Source organism: Phoca vitulina, unplaced genomic scaffold (genome assembly GCF_004348235.1).
Source record: "Phoca vitulina isolate PV1807 unplaced genomic scaffold, GSC_HSeal_1.0 scaffold16, whole genome shotgun sequence".
NCBI classification, from domain to species: domain Eukaryota; kingdom Metazoa; phylum Chordata; class Mammalia; order Carnivora; family Phocidae; genus Phoca; species Phoca vitulina.
In genome coordinates, this window is record NW_022589719.1 from 27,368,207 (window position 1) to 27,383,688 (window position 15,482).

General features: G+C 46.8%; 1 protein-coding gene across 3 annotated transcripts in view; it reads left to right on the forward strand.

Moving 5' to 3' along the window:
• LOC116638339 (syntaxin-3) overlaps positions 1-15,482 on the forward strand; it is a 53,628-nt gene that overhangs the window by 33,545 nt on the left and 4,601 nt on the right. For 2 of the 3 annotated variants that reach the window (XM_032414232.1, XM_032414231.1), the window contains exons 3-8: positions 7,256-7,355; positions 9,430-9,504; positions 10,544-10,611; positions 12,104-12,212; positions 13,280-13,353; positions 13,521-13,655. In XM_032414232.1, the coding sequence (XP_032270123.1) occupies positions 7,256-7,355; positions 9,430-9,504; positions 10,544-10,611; positions 12,104-12,212; positions 13,280-13,353; positions 13,521-13,655 (561 nt within the window). Of the gene's footprint in view, positions 1-7,255; positions 7,356-9,429; positions 9,505-10,543; positions 10,612-12,103; positions 12,213-13,279; positions 13,354-13,520; positions 13,656-14,782; positions 14,808-15,482 lie in introns of all 3 variants that reach the window. The other variant, XM_032414233.1, reaches the window with a different exon arrangement.

Sequence of the window (15,482 nt, forward strand, 5' to 3'; positions counted from 1 at the left end):
CCCCCCCCCCCCCCCCCCCCGCCTTGAGTCTTTGCTTATCTGGCAAATGCACGAAAGAAAATTAATTGCCTGCAGCTGCCACCATGAAATACCCAGAAAGTCACCTTGGAGGAAAACCACACTTCCAAGAAAAAACAAAGACACAGAGTTCAAAAAAAGAACGCTGTATGATTGGCCAGTTGCCCATCCTGAAGTCCTAGATGGGTTCTGTGATTATTTGGTGAATTGACAAAGTTCCTGGATTACTAAATCAGAATCCCTGAAATGCCTCCAAGTGGTGAGGTTGATCAGGACAGAGGAAAAAGGGCAGCCAGCCTGCACTGGGTGGAGGATGGAGGAGGTGGGAGTGGGAGCCCGTGCTCCCTGGGCTCGGAAGTCCCACAGGAAGGCTGAGGGTGCAGCACGTAGGGCTCCGCTCTCCCACCCACAGGGTCAGATAGGCCATCTACCATCCGGTCTCTGGATGTCTGGAGTGACTCTGGACTTGAGGCCCAGCAGCTAACAGCTTCCTGTCTCATCTTTCTATCATTGACCAAAGTTCGGATCAGGATGTTCTTCGCTTTATGAAATAATATTCCAGAATATATTTTCTGAGACATCCAATCTGTTGAACATGGAACATCTAAGGCCTTATGATGTGTTAAGAAATGTGAAATCTTTTTTTTTTTTTTTTAAAGATTTTATTTATTTATTTGATAGAGATAGAGAGAGGGAGAGCACAAGCAGGGGGAGCGGCAGGCAGAGGGAGAGGGAGAAACAGACTCCCTGCTGAGGAAGGAGCCCGATGTGGGGCTTGATCCCAGGACCCTGGGATCATGACCTGAGCCGAAGGCAGCCGCTTAACCGACTGAGCCACCCAGGCGCCCCATATCTTTTTTTTTTTAATTTAATTTTATTATATTATGTTAGTCACCCTACAATACATCATTAGTTTTTGATGTGGTGATCCATGATCCATTGTTTTTGTATAACACCCAGTGCTCCATGCAGTACGTGCCCTTCTTAATATCCATCACCCAGCTAACTCATCCCCCCACCCCCCCTTCCCTCTAAAACCCTCAGTTTCTTGGAGTCCATAGTCTCTCATAGTTCATCTACCCCTCCGATTCTTCCACCTTCATTTTACCCTTCCTTCTCCAAATGTCCTCCGTGTTATTCCTCATGTTCCACAAATAAGTGAAACCATATGATAATTGACTTTCTCTGCTCGACTTATTTCACTTAGCATAATCTCCTCCAGTCCTATCCATGTTGATGTAAAAGTTGGGTATTCATCCTTTCTGATGACTGAGTAATATTCCATTGTATATATGGACCACATCTTCTTTATCCATTCATCTGTTGAAGGGCATCTCTGCTCTTTCCACAGTTTGGCTATTGCGGACATTGCTGCTATGAACACTGGGGTGCATATGGCCCTTCTTTTCACTACATCTGTGTCCGGGGTAAATGCCCAGTAGTGCAATTGCTGGGTCATAGGGTAGCTCTATTTTTAAATTTTTGAGGAACCTCCACACTGTTTTCCAAAGTGGCTGTACCAATTTGCATTCCCACCAAGAGGGTTCCCCTTTCTCCACAACCTCTCCAACATTTGTTGTTTCTTGCCCTGTCCATTTTTGCCATTCTAAGTGGTGTAAGGTGGTATCTCAGTGTGGTTTTAATTTGTTTCCCTGATGGCTAATGATGATGAACATTTTTTCATGTGTCTGTTAGCCATTTGTATGTCTTCTTCAGAGAAGTGTCTGTTCATCTCTTCTGCCCATTTTTTGACTTGATTATTTGTTTTTTGGGGGTTGAGTTTGAGAAGTTCTTTATAGATCTTGGATACCAGCCCTTTATCTGTAGTGTCATTTGCAAATATCTTCTACCATTCTGTGGGTTGCCTCCTTGTTTTGTTGACTGTTTTCCTTTGCTGTGCAGAAGCTTTTTATCTTGATGAAGTCCCAAAAGTTCATTTTTGCTTCTGTTTCACTAGCTTTTGGAGATGTATCTTGAAAGAAGTTGCTGTGGCCGATGTCAGAGAGGTTATTGCCTATGTTCTCCTCTAGGATTTTGATGGATTCCTGTATCACATTGAGGTCTTTCATCCATTTTGAGTTTATCTTTGTGTATGGTGTTAGAGAATGGTCGAGTTTCATTCTTCTGCATGTGGCTGTCCAATTTTCCCAGCACCATTTATTGAAGAGATTGTCTTTTTTCCATTGCATATTTTTTCCTGCTTTGTCGAAGATTATTTGACCATAGAGTTGAGGGTCCATATCTGGGCTCTCTATTCTGTTCCATTGGTCTGTATGTCTGTTTTTGTGCCAGTACCATGTTGTCTTGATGATCACTGTCTTTGTAATATAGTTTGAAATCGGGCAACGTGATGCCCCCAGCTTTGTTTTTCTTTTGCAACATTTCCTTGGCGATTTGGGGTCTTTTCTGATTCCATAGAAATTTTAGGATTGTTTGTTCCAGCACTTTGAAAAATGTCATTGGAATTTTGATCGGGATGGCATTGAAGGTATAGATTGCTCTGGGTAGCATAGACATTTTAACAATGTTTATTCTTCCGATCCATGATCATGGAATGTTTTTCCATCTTTTTGTGTCTCCTTCAATTTCTTTCATGAGTGTTTTGTAGTTCCTAGAGTATAGATCCTTTACCTCTTTGGTTAGGTTTATTCCGAGGTATCTTATGGTTTTTGGTGCTATTGTAAATGGAATCGTTTCTCTAATTTCTTTTTCTACAGTTGCGTTGTTAGTGTATAAGAAAGCAACTGATTTCTGTGCATTGATTTTGTATCCTGCCACGTTACTGAATTGCTGGGTGAGTTCTAGTAATTTGGGGGTGGAATCTTTTGGGTTTTCCACATTAAGTATCATGTCGTCTGCGAAAAGAGAGAGTTTGACTTCTTCTTTGCCAATTTGAATACCTTTTATTTCTTTTCGTTGTCTGATTGCTGTTGCTAGGACTTCTAGTACTATGTTGAACAATAGTGGCGAGAGTGGGCATCCTTGACGTGTTCCTGATCTTAAGGGAAAGGCTCTCAGCTTTTCCCCATTGAGGATGATATTCGCTGTGGGTTTTTCATAGATGGATTTTATGAACTTGAGGAATGTTCCTTCTATCCCTATACTCCGAGGAGTTTTAATCAGGAAAGGATGCTGTATTTTGTCAAATGCTTTTTCTGCATCATTTGAGAGGACCATATCGTTCTTCTCTCTCCTCTTATTAATGTGTTCTATCACATTGATTGATTTGCGAATGTTGAACCACACTTGCATTCCGGGGATAAATCCCACTTGGTCATGGTGGATGATCCTTTTAATGTATTGTTGGATCCTATTAGCTAGGATTTTGTTGAGGATTTTGGAATCCATATTCATCAGGGATATCAGTCTGAAATTCTCCTTTTTGATGGGGTCTGCCTGGTTTGGGGATTAAGGTAATGCTGGCCTCACAGAATGAGTCTGGAAGCTTTCCTTCTGTTTCTGTTTTTGAAACAGCTTCAGGAGAATAGGTATTATTTCTTCTTTGAATGGTTGGTAGAATTCCCCAGGGAATCCATCAGGCCCTAGACTCTTGTGTTTTTGGGAGGTTTTTGATCACTGCTTCAATCTCATTACTGGTTATTGGCCTATTCAGGTTGTCAATGTCTTTCTGTTTCAGTCTTGGCAGCTTGTAGGTTTCCAGGAAGGCCTCCATTTCATCCAGATTGCTCAGTTTATTGCATATAGTTGTTGATAATAATTTCTAATAATTGTTTCTGTTTCCTTGGTGTTAGTCGTGATCTCTCCCCTTTCATTCATCATTTTATTAATTTGGGTCCTTTCTCTTTTCTTTTGGATAAGTCTGGCCAGTGGTTTATCGATCTTATTAATTCTTTCAAAGAACCAACTTCTAGTTTCGTTGATCTGATCTACTGTGTTTCTGGTTTCTAATTCATTGATTTCTGCTCTAATTTTAATTATTTCTCTTCTAATGCGTGGCTTAGGCGTCGTTTGTTGCTTTTTCTCTAGTTCTTTAAGGTGTAGAGTTAGTTGGTGAATTCGGGATTTTTCTATTTTTTTGAGTGAGGCTTGGATGGCTATGTATTTCCCCCTTAGGACCGCCTTTGCAGTATCCCATAGGTTTTGGACCGCTGTGTTTTCGTTCTCATTGATTTCCATGAATTGTTTAAGTTCTTCTTTGATTTCTTGGTTGACCCAAACATTCTTGAGCAGAGTGGTCTTTAGCTTCCAAGTATTTGAATTTCTGCCAAATTTTTTCTTGTGATTGAATTCCAGTTTTAGAGAATTGTGCTCTGAGAATATGCAGGGAATAATCTCAGTCTTTTGGTATCGGTTGAGACCTGATTTGTGACCCAGTATATGGTCTATTCTGGAGAAAGTTCCATGTGCGCTCGAGAAGAATGAGTATTCTGTTGTTTTAGGGTGGAATGTTCTGTAAATATCTATGAGGTCCATCTGGTCCAGTGTATCATTCAAAGCTCTTGTTTCCTTGTTGATTTTCTGCTTAGATGATCTGTCCATTGCTGAGAGTGGAGTATTGAGGTCTCCTACAATTAACATATTGTTATCAATATGACTCTTTATTTTGGTTAACAGTTGGCTTATATAGATGGCTGCTCCCATGTTGGGGGCATAGATATTTACAAATGTTAGGTCTTCTTGTTGGATAGACCCTTTAAGAATGATATAGTGTCCTTCTGTGTCTCTAACTACAGTCTTTAGTTTTAAATCTAATTTTTCTGATATAAGAATTGCTACCCCAGCTTTCTTTTGAGGTCCGCTGGCATGGAATATGGATCTCCATCCCTTCACTTTCAGTCTGGATGTATCTTTAGGTTCAAAATGAGTCTCTTGTAGAAAGCATATGGATGGGTCCTGTCTTTTTATCCAATCTGCAACCCTGTGCCGTTTTATGGGAGCATTTAGGCTGTTCATGTTCAGGGTGATTATTGAAAGATATGAATTTATTGTCATCATGTTGCCTGTGAAGACCTTGTTTTTATAGAATGTCTCTCTAAATTTCTGTTGTATATCACTCTTGGTGTCTTTCTCCTTTTATAGAACCGCCCTTAATATTTCTTGCAGGGCCGGCTTAGTGGTCACATATTCTTTCAGTTTCCGCGGTGTTGGAAGCTCTGCATCTCTCCATCCATTCTAAATGACAGCCATGCCAGATAAAGTATTCTCGGCTGCATGTTCTTCTCGTTTAGTACCCTGAATATGTCTTGCCAGGCCTTTCTGGCTTGCCAGGGCTTTGTGGATAGGTCTGATGTTATTCTGATGTTCCTCCCTCTGTACGTAAGGAATCTCTTCCCCCTAACTGCCCTTAAGATGGTTTCCTTGGTTCTAAGATTTGTGAGTATTCCTATTACATGCCGGGATGTTGGCCTATTTTCCTTGATCTTGGGAGGGGTCCTCTCTGCCTCTAGGACATGAATGTTTGTTTCATTCCCCAGATTAGGGAAGTTCTCAGCTACGATTTGCTCAAATACATCTTCTAGTCCTCTCTCTCTCTCTCCACTCCCTCTGGGATTCCAATTATTCTGACATTGGAACGCTTCATGGTGTCACTTATTTCTCTGATTCTCTTATGTGAAACCCTTTTTGAAGTGGTTTGTGCGTTTTATCCTAGAGAGCCTTTTTTTCTCAGTCCTATTTGGTATAGTGGAATTACTTTGGCAAGACAGTCACATGATGGAAATGGGACATGGTGTGATGCAATGACATTATATGAGTTGTAACAGGAGCCAGTGTTTGATGTGAGAGACAAGGGAAGGGCAAAGTGGCAATTTCTGGCTTCACCCAAGGGCCTGAATCTGAGGTGGTCACACCTCTAGAGCCTGCCAGCATTCACAGGTGTTAACATAGGCCCTTGTTAGCGTTGGGTAGGTCTGGGATTCTGCTAGAGGTTAAACAGTTTGGAGAAGCCACAAGATCAAGTCTTAGAAATAATGCAAAAAGCATCCCAGTTGGAGTCTGGAGTGCTCCCACGTCCAACCATCCCTATTTGAGTGTCGTCCCACTATGTGACCTGTGACCTCTTCAACCTTTAGGTTCCTCAGGTGAATAACGGTCCTCATGCGTCACCATGGATTGTTTTGCCAGCTGTGAAAATGCTTCACAAATGTGTGGGTAGCGACTTGTATTTGGATTTATACTCTGATGATACGATTACATTGCAATTTTATTTTATATCTTGAAGCAAGTGAGTCTACTCTCAAACTGTGGTTCATCACAACCAGCATATTTGTAGAGGGACAAAGTCCACAGTTCCACTGGCAGAAGTGCTCATTCGAGGGTTAGAGAACTCAAGTTTTATTTTTCCTGTTTTCTATTTAATCTGGAGAGCTCTGACTGGGTTTTCAAAATCAAGTGAATTATTTGCTGGAAGAAAGGTATGCTGGACACTGCATACTGAGTTGTATTTTATTGTATTCCTGATGGTAAGATGCTGCTGGATGGTGTTTTACAAGATTTGTCTGTTAATTGCCACAGCATTGATAAGCCCATCCTTCTGGAAGTGCGGCAGCTAGACCTGGTGGGCATTGAGGTCTCTGTCGGCTCTCTGAGGAGTGCTCACGCAGCAGTGTCTTGTGATGCTGTTCTATCTGGGAATGAAGTGCTGCTGGGAATATTTTATGATGCACACCTTGCATAATCAGGAACCTTCGTCAGGTGCAGAAATGGTCTGTGGCTGGAGTGTCTGGAGGCTGATCATCTGGGGGAATCCAGCAGAACACATGTCCAGGGGAAACTCCGGTGTCTCCTGAGGGGGCCATGTTTATTAGTCTCTCTCTCTCTCTTCTTTGTTTTCACTCTCTACGTTTGTTCTCTCCCCTTCACTGCTTTTCTTTCCGACTTCCCTTTTCTCTCTCTCCCATCCTCCCCCCTCTGGTGTTCTCGTTCCGGGGGTGGCCGACTGGTCTGCCTGATATGGTTTATTGGCTCTGTCATCTGACTCGTCTTCTTGGGTTTTCCTGGCTCTTCTTGACTCTGGTCCACAGCCTCCCATCCCAGATGGGTGGATGTATTCTTCTCAGGGAGCAGGGCATGTGGGTTTTTGGTGACTGCTCTGGATGCTAGTTTATCTGGCCATGCAAAGGGCACTCACCCAGCAGCAGAAGACTTTTTAGTCCTCATGTTGTCCCACAAACCCAGAAGGTGGGCGGCTTTCCCCAGGGAGCTCTGCTAAGCTTTTATCTCAGTTGTGGACATGTTCTTCCTCTCCCAACAAAGGCTGTTGTCTTTGTGATTCTAGATCGAGGAAACTCGGCAAAACATTGACAAGATATCTGAGCACGTGGAAGAGGCTAAGAAACTCTACAGTATCATCCTGTCTGCACCGATTCCAGAGCCAAGTGAGTGTTTACTTAGACCTGAGTCACCCAGCAATGGCCCTTGGCATTGGGGCTGAGCCAGTTTTCCTCCCTCCTGTGAGCAGCAGGGGGTGTGTGCACCACACCACACTGTGTACACGTTGGGTCTGTCCATTCTCCTTTCCCTGCCTGAGCTCACGCGCCCAGCTCAGCCGGCTCTGGTCTTCATGGTCCCGCGGAGTCCATGTGGCTGAACTCTCCTCTCCTGGCCATCCAGCCCCTCTCACGACTGCAGTGACGCTGACTGCTTCTCACGTCCCTCATCTCCGACCCTTGGCTGTACCTTTGCGTGTGCTGTTTCCCCACCTGAAACGCTTTTCCCCGCCCCCATCCAAATCCTGCCAGATCAAGGCCATCTTTTTTCCATGAGATGTTCCAGAATGGGTCATGTTCACTTCAATCCCACCTATTCCGAGACTCCCATTTGTTACCACCACCTCAGCAAACTTTTACATTTTTAGAGTGGGGTTAGGGCTGTATTTTAGGTTCCTTAAGGACAAGAAACGAGCCAGATGCTATCCTTTTGCTCTGAATTGTTCAGCAGCTCCCTAGCACCAGAAGGTTAAAGCTGGAATGTTTCAGCGGAGCACATGGGAATTGTCTTAGTCACATGCCTGCCCTTCTCCACACCCTTTCCTCCTGCCACCCTTCCCCCATGTCACCCACACTTTAGCCAGACTGAACTTTTGCTGTTCCCCAAATGGTTCTTGTCTCCTCATGTCTTTTACATATTGTCCCTCCTCCCAGAGACTCTGCTCTTCATCTCCTTTTCTGCCTGGTTAACACTTCCTCCTTTGTCAAGACACAATCTTACTATCATCTGTCTTTAGAAGTGTTTCCAGATCCCTCCAGGCTGTGCTAGGGGCTCTTCATCACCATCCTGTGCACACCTTGATCAGAACTCACACCTTACTCCACACTGCACATTAGAACAACTGATTTATTCGTTCCTTGTCCCCCAGTAGACCCTGAGCCCCTGAAGGCAGGATCTCTATCTTCTCTCTGATGGCTTAGTGTCTAGCTCAGGTCCAAGCTTGTAGCAGGTGCTGAAGGATGGTTTCTGAATGAATAGTCATGGCCAGTACTTCCTTTGCTCCATACATCCTAGAATAGCATTGTGCACATAGTAGGTATGTCATAAATATTTGCCTGAATCTAGGTTGATGAGCCTTTGTTGGCATCCCTTTTCTCAGAAATCCCATGAAACTCTCTCCTACCTTTGAGCTGAAGCCATCATGGTAAACCGGATGATTTCCTCTAAAAGCAAGGTTCTCATAATTTTGTGTGCCACAGGATTACTTGGGAAAGCTTTTTCTTTTTTTTTTTAATTCAACTTAAAGTTAGTTAACATAGTGTATTTTTAGGTTTAGGGTAGAGTTTAGTGATTCATCAGTTGCACATAACACCCATTGCTCATTTACATCAAGTGCTCTCCTTATCTCCCCTCCAGCAACCCTCAGTTTGTTCCCTAGAGTTGAGTCTCTTATGGTTTGCCTCTTTCTCTGTTTTTATCTTATTTTTCCTTCCCTTCCCCTATGTTCATCTGTTTTGTTTCTTAAATTCCACATATGAGTAAAATTATATGGTATTTGTCTTTCTCTGACTTACTTTGCTTAGCATAATACCCTCTAGATCCATCCATGTTGTTGAAAAATGGCAAGATTTCATCCTTTATGATGGCTGAGTAGTATTCTATTGTATATATATACCACATCTTCTTTATCCATTCATCTGTGGATGGACATCTGGGCTCTTTCCATATTTTGGCTTTTGTGGACATTGCTGCAATAAACATTGGGAAAGCTTGTTAAAAAGACAGATTGTAGGGCTCCAACTGTGGGTGTTTTTATTCTGTAGGTCTGGGACCAGGGTGCCTAGAAAAGTGCTTATTAAATAAGCTGTCTGTGATTCTAAGGACAGATGTCTAGGGAGCACCTCAGGATAAATACTGCTGTGGGTGGTGGGTACCTGAGAAAGCTCCCACCTCCCCTTGCTTGGTGAGGCTCACAGAGCAATTAGTCTCTCTAGCTGATTCTGCTTGCCTTTGTTTACCCAGAAACCAAGGATGACCTAGAGCAGCTCACGACCGAGATCAAGAAAAGGGCCAACAACGTCCGGAACAAACTGAAGAGTAAGAAGGGAGCAACGGCAACAAGCCAGCCCCACCACCAGCCGCCTCACATCCGCGGCGCCCACATCCGCGGGGCCCAGCTCTTCTGGACCGAAACTCATCCAGATGATACGCTCGTCCCATCTTCGCTTGTAGTTTGGGCACTGCCCCCGAAATCTTGCCTGTCCTGGAAGCAGGACTGCAGCTGAAAGAGTGCAGAACCAAAGTGTGCTGCCGGCTGCCGAGTCGTGTGACTCGGTGCTTTAACTTGGTCCCTTGACTTTTCTCTTACTCGTCGCATTTCCCAGCCCTACGTCCGTGTGAACACTAATGCTAGAGCTATCTAGACGCAGAACATATTATTATTCAGTCTGCAGACAGTTCTTGGGGGGCCAGGTCTCCACCCCTTCGGTTTAGACCTTTGTTCAGTGAAGCGAGGTGAGGCGAGGTCATAGACTGAGTTCCCCTGGGGCCCAAAAGGTCTCTTTGTTCCAACTGCATTTTTGTCCAGTTGGTTTGGGAAAGCAGACTGTTGATCAGAGGGTGGAGGCGGCATTCATCATTTCTTCCCCCAAAACGAATCCCAATACCTGTTTTCATGGGCAGAGGTGGAGGTGGTTAGGGGCAGCTTCCAATAGTAGCTGTGAGAGTGTGTGGGGCACTGTGTGCGTTCTCATTCACTGCTCACGTGGGTGAGGGAGGTGCTGTCCTCGCTCCGTTCTGTACATGAGAGAACAGGAACACCAAGGTGACGTGGCCTTCCCAACGTCACACAGCTAGTGAGTGGCAGGGCAGGGATTTGAGCCCAAGTCTCCTGGTGACGGAGACTCTTGCTGTTAGCCGCTGTGCTCAGTTACAGTCAGACAAGACCTGGTACAGTAAAGGGCGTGGAACATGAGGCCCGTGGCTCACTTGTGAGCTGACGTGTCGAGATTGTAGATGGCTCTTGTATCTCTGCATGGGCTGGGTGCGAGAGGGTGTGCGGGGAGCCTGGCACTGAGCTGTGTGCTGCTTGGAGAGCAGTGATGTGTTGCTGGAATAACCTTGCTCTGCTCTGTAGGTATGGAGAGGCACATCGAGGAAGATGAGGTCCGGTCGTCGGCCGACCTTCGGATTCGGAAATCCCAGGTAAGATTTTCCCTGGTCATGTCATCCAGTCTTAATTTTTTTTTTGGTCTTAGCTGTGGAGTCTTTTTTTTTTCTTTTGTAAGGTACAGTTCTTATTTGGATTCATTTGGAAGAACTGGTAGAGGAGAGCTGCCCAGGCTGAAGCAGGAGAGGGGCCAGAGTCCAGCCCTTTTGGCCCCTCTGTCACCCTCTGCTTCTCTAAGGAGGCCCATGAAGAACTTCCCAAGGTTCCTCTAGGGCACAGCTTCAGAGTTTGTGTGCCTCCTGTTTTACTCAGGAGGAAACAGAGGTCTCTGAAGACTGTGGTCATTAGTTGTCCAGTGGGAGTTAGGCTCTCTGGTGGTCATCAAAGATATGATCCATGTCCTCAAAGAACTGGCAGTTGTGTTCAAGTGGCAGAAGGATGCTATCACATGGGACCTAACAGGAGAGCAGTGTAGGAAGACTCAATGAAGTGCACGGTGCTCTCCGCATTCACAGAGCTCGGGAAGAATTGGGGGTAGTCAGAGGGGGCTGGGCCTTGGATGGGCGAGAGTGGCAACATGGACAGGTTCAGGGGTCGAGAGGTTCCCCTAAGAGGCCTGGGGACAGGAGCGGGGGGTGTGTTAGTAGCAGTAGTGGTAGTGATGGGGGTGGGGCAGGGGTGAGGGGCTGGCATGGAGAGAATAGCCTGTCTGGAGAGAAAAGCTGGCTGTGGGCTAGTGGCCATTGAATTTTGATTGAGAATGTAGTGCTGTACTCCAGAGATCTTTGAATACCTGTCTGGGGAACCTGGATAGGATCAGGTGGCCTGTGTGCATTTACTTCAGCTTGCAGTCTGTTAGGAGGTAGTCTGGGGGCCTCCTGAAAGCTGGACCAGAGTGGGGCACGGGCGAGAGGCAGGTGGGTCTCTTGCTGGGCTTTTGCAATGACTTTGGTTTGAATGTGCGTGCTGCTAGTGGGTTTGGAAAGGGTACAAATACTGGTGATTTTGCAAAGGAGAAGCCAGTAGGCCTTGATGTGGAGAGGTGGGCAAGGAATAAAAATAATGGTGAAGATTGGAACACAGGCACAGGGGGCTCTTGAGTGAATGCATTGACTTATAAGCAAGGGAAGTTAGGAAGGTCAGGTTGGGTAAGAACTCAAGGATTTTGGCAGGTGTTGGATTTGGAAGGGAGTCTGGCAGCTTTAGAAAGCAAGCCAAGGGTTGTGCCAGAAAAACGCAGCTAGTCATGTGGATGCAGGGCTCTCCTTTGGCCTCAGGATTATCACGTGAGGTCAGCAGGGCAGGTAAACAGATGCTGAACACATGCCTTGGAAAGGTCAGCAGACTGTCTTGATGGTGCGAATTTAGGAAAGCGGAAAGTTGAGTCTTACACCTGGTCTTTTGCTTCCAAGTCCAATGCTGCCACAGACTGGGCCGGATGGGGCCGGGGGTGTGGGCTCTATAACAGTGTGGGGTCCCTGGCCATCAGCTCCTGGGGGCTCACTGCACTTGGCATGGTTCCCACAGCATTCCGTCCTGTCCCGGAAGTTTGTGGAGGTGATGACCAAATACAACGAGGCTCAGGTGGACTTCCGTGAACGCAGTAAAGGGCGAATCCAGCGGCAGCTCGAAATCAGTATGTGTTTGAAGTTGGTGCGCGCCCCTTCGCCTTTGCCTGCCACGGGGCTGTCTGTCCCCAGTCGGGAGAACTGGGAGAGCGAGGAGCAGCACCCCTGCTTGTGGCTTCTGCCCGCATTTGCACCCAAACTCAGGAGAGGCCTTAGGGCACTGGTGCACCTGGTGCCATGTCATGGGCTGCAAGGTGGCGTGATGGTTGTTGGACCCAGGTCGTTTGGTTCCTGTGGACACCAGCATTTCCTCACATGGAGGGGAGGCACTTGCTGACAGTTGCTCTCCTGGGGACCTACGACATCTTTTTGTTGTGTCTTTGACAGCAGAGAACATTTATGAGATTATAGGATGGCGCTGGGTGCTGTGAGGAACAGACATATTCTGACAGCCCCGCCCTTCAGGGACTTGGGGCACTACAGGGTGCCAAGGGCTCTAAGTGGAGGAAGTATGTGAAGCAGGAAGTGGTCAGAGAAAAGCAAGTGTGTTTAGGAGTGCTGCCACTGTCCAGCCTGGGAAGGGGGAGCCCTTGGGAAGAGCAATGTGGGGTTAGGTGGAGGACGGAGGGCTCACCTAGGAACTGGCTCCCGATCCTCCGAGGCACAGTGAACGGGCCAGTCAGCTTTCTGAGCTAGGAAGGGATGTGGTCAGATATGTCCTTCAGGAAGGTAACCACCTGTAATGCTAAGGGTGGATTAGATTAGGGGAGAAATTGGAAGTAAGGCGTGTCAGGAGCTCTTGGGGGTGTGTTATAAAGGCCACGGTCTTTAGAGTGAAGTTACCGTGTTCCTGGTTTTCAGGGAACTTTTTTTGTTTTTTTAAAGATTCTATTTAATTGAGAGAGACAGAGATAGCAACAGAGAGCACGAGTGAGCACAAGCTGGGAGAGGGAGAAGCAGACTTCTCCCTGAACAGGAAGCCTGATGTGGGGCTCGATCCCAGGACCCCGGGGTCATGACCCGAATCAATAGCTGATGCTTAACTGAGCCACCCAGGCGCCCTTTTCAGGGAACTTTTGAATTGGTGTGCTTTGTTTGGTCTTGAATTTGATGCTCTACTTCTTTTGTTATAAAGCCGGCAAAAAGACCACAGATGAGGAGCTGGAGGAGATGCTGGAGAGTGGGAACCCCGCCATATTCACTTCTGGGGTGAGTGCCTGGGAGCTGGGATGCACGCCCCTCTCGTGGAGAGGGGAGGCTGCCGTGGAGCTCCGTGTGGTTGGTGCGGGAAGGTCCGCAGGTGCAGGGAGGCAGGGGGGCAGGGGCCTGTGGCAGGGGTGCCGGCTGATGATTGGTCTTTGTGTGGCCTGTTGTAGATCATGGACTCCCAGATTTCCAAGCAAGCCCTCAGTGAGATCGAGGGGCGGCACAAGGACATTGTGAGGCTGGAGAGCAGCATCAAGGAGCTTCATGACATGTTTGTGGACATCGCCATGCTGGTGGAGAATCAGGTAACCCTGGGGAGAGGCAGGAAAGCTCAGGTCCTCCTGAGACGGGAGGACTGGAAGGTCAGTGAGGTACGGTGGGGAATCATCGGGAGTCCTCATGATGGAGTAACAGGATCCCAGTGTCCCAGGAAAGGAATGCCCTCCTGAGTGCCAGCTCATCCTTGTCCTCTGGCCTGCTCCTTTGGCCTCACTTCTGCTTACTGTGGGGTTTGATGCGCTCAGTCAAGTACTCCCTCCTTCCACCTGCACCTCTTGTTTCCCTTCTAAGTGGGGATGTGGGTTCTTTTTTTTTTTTTTTAAAGATTTTATTTATTTATTTGACAGAGAGAGACACAGCGAGAGAGGGAACACAAGCAGGGAGAGTGGGAGAGGGAGAAGCAGGCTTCCCGCAGAGCAGGGAGCCCGATGCGGGGCTCGATCCCAGGACCCTGGGATCATGACCTGAGCCGAAGGCAGACGCTTAACGACTGAGCCACCCAGGCGCCCCGGGGATGTGGGTTCTTAATGAGGATGCCTTAAAGCAGTCTCCTGATAGGAACAATTTCACGGGTGACACTGAAAACAGGATCATTTCCCCAATTCACGGTGAAAAGTTAGCTTTCGTGGAGGTTTTAATTTTTTTCCCATTTTTGTTTTTTCTTCTGTATGTTTTTCCAAAAATTTTGGCACCTTTTGCTAAGGAACAAGAACAGATAACAAAATGAAGGAAGGAAAGGTAGAACAATATTTGTAGGAACACTTGAAACCCTCATGGTTTGTCACCTTACTCTGTCCCTGGGCATGTTTGCTCAGGGTTGTAAGTCTCTGTCACCTGCATAGGGTGTTGGCTCCACATGGTCAGGTGGTTGCTGTTCTTATGATGAAGTCAGAGACATCACGGGGTCCAGGTGTGCTGCCGTTACCATGAACTTCCAGCTGTTCTGCTCTCCTGGAAGGGACTGAGAACAGCTTCCTTTGTGGAAGGGCTGCAAAACCTGCCTGAAGCCCGAGCACTGCTTGGCTGGTTTCCGACAGCCGTCCCCTGCTCAGGGCCCAGGTGCCTTTCCTCTGCTCCCTGCTGGCCTTTGAGACCATTCCTTAAGTGCCTCCTTCCCTGCTCTTCTTTCTTCTCTCCTCGCGGCCTTGCTGAGGACTTGGTTTGAGAGTCAAGTGATGGTAAGTGCCTTTCTCTGCTTATAGAGTGCCGTAAAGCAACGGGTTGTGTTGAGGCAGGTCGAGGTAGGTGAGGGGCGTTCCCATCCTAAGATGCCCAGAATTAACTAGAGCGACCGTGCTTCCTCGTCAGGAAGTAATCGCTGGGAGATGGTTGGGAATCTTGCCAAGAGATCACTGTCTCTTAATAACCACGGAGATATAAGATGTAACCAGACAGCTTAGGTAAACCCAATGTCTGTCACCTTAGGGGCCTGGGAGTTTCTCCTGGAGAAAGCAGATGTTCCCAACCTTAGATGTTTATGGAGCAGCTCCTGTTGGCCAGTCTGTTCTGAAGAACTAGGCAACAAACTTGCCTCAGGCCAAATGAACTTGGTTCAGGTCTGCACGACTAGGAAGAGGCCAGCATCCCAGTTATTATGCCCTAAGATATTCTTATTATGGTTCCTCTCCTCATATGCTTAATTAAAAACAGAATGGTGGTGGTGGGATCTGTTAGAACATGTATTTGCCAGGCATCTTGACATTGTGCTCCAGGTGCTCCATGCAGTGCCTGTCCCAGAGAAGTAATTTACTGAGTGTTGCTTGAGTGAGTGACCACCACCAGGGCCTGGGGAGCCATAGGTAATCCCATGTAAGATGGAACGTGTGCCCCACAGAAGACTTCTGAATGCTCCT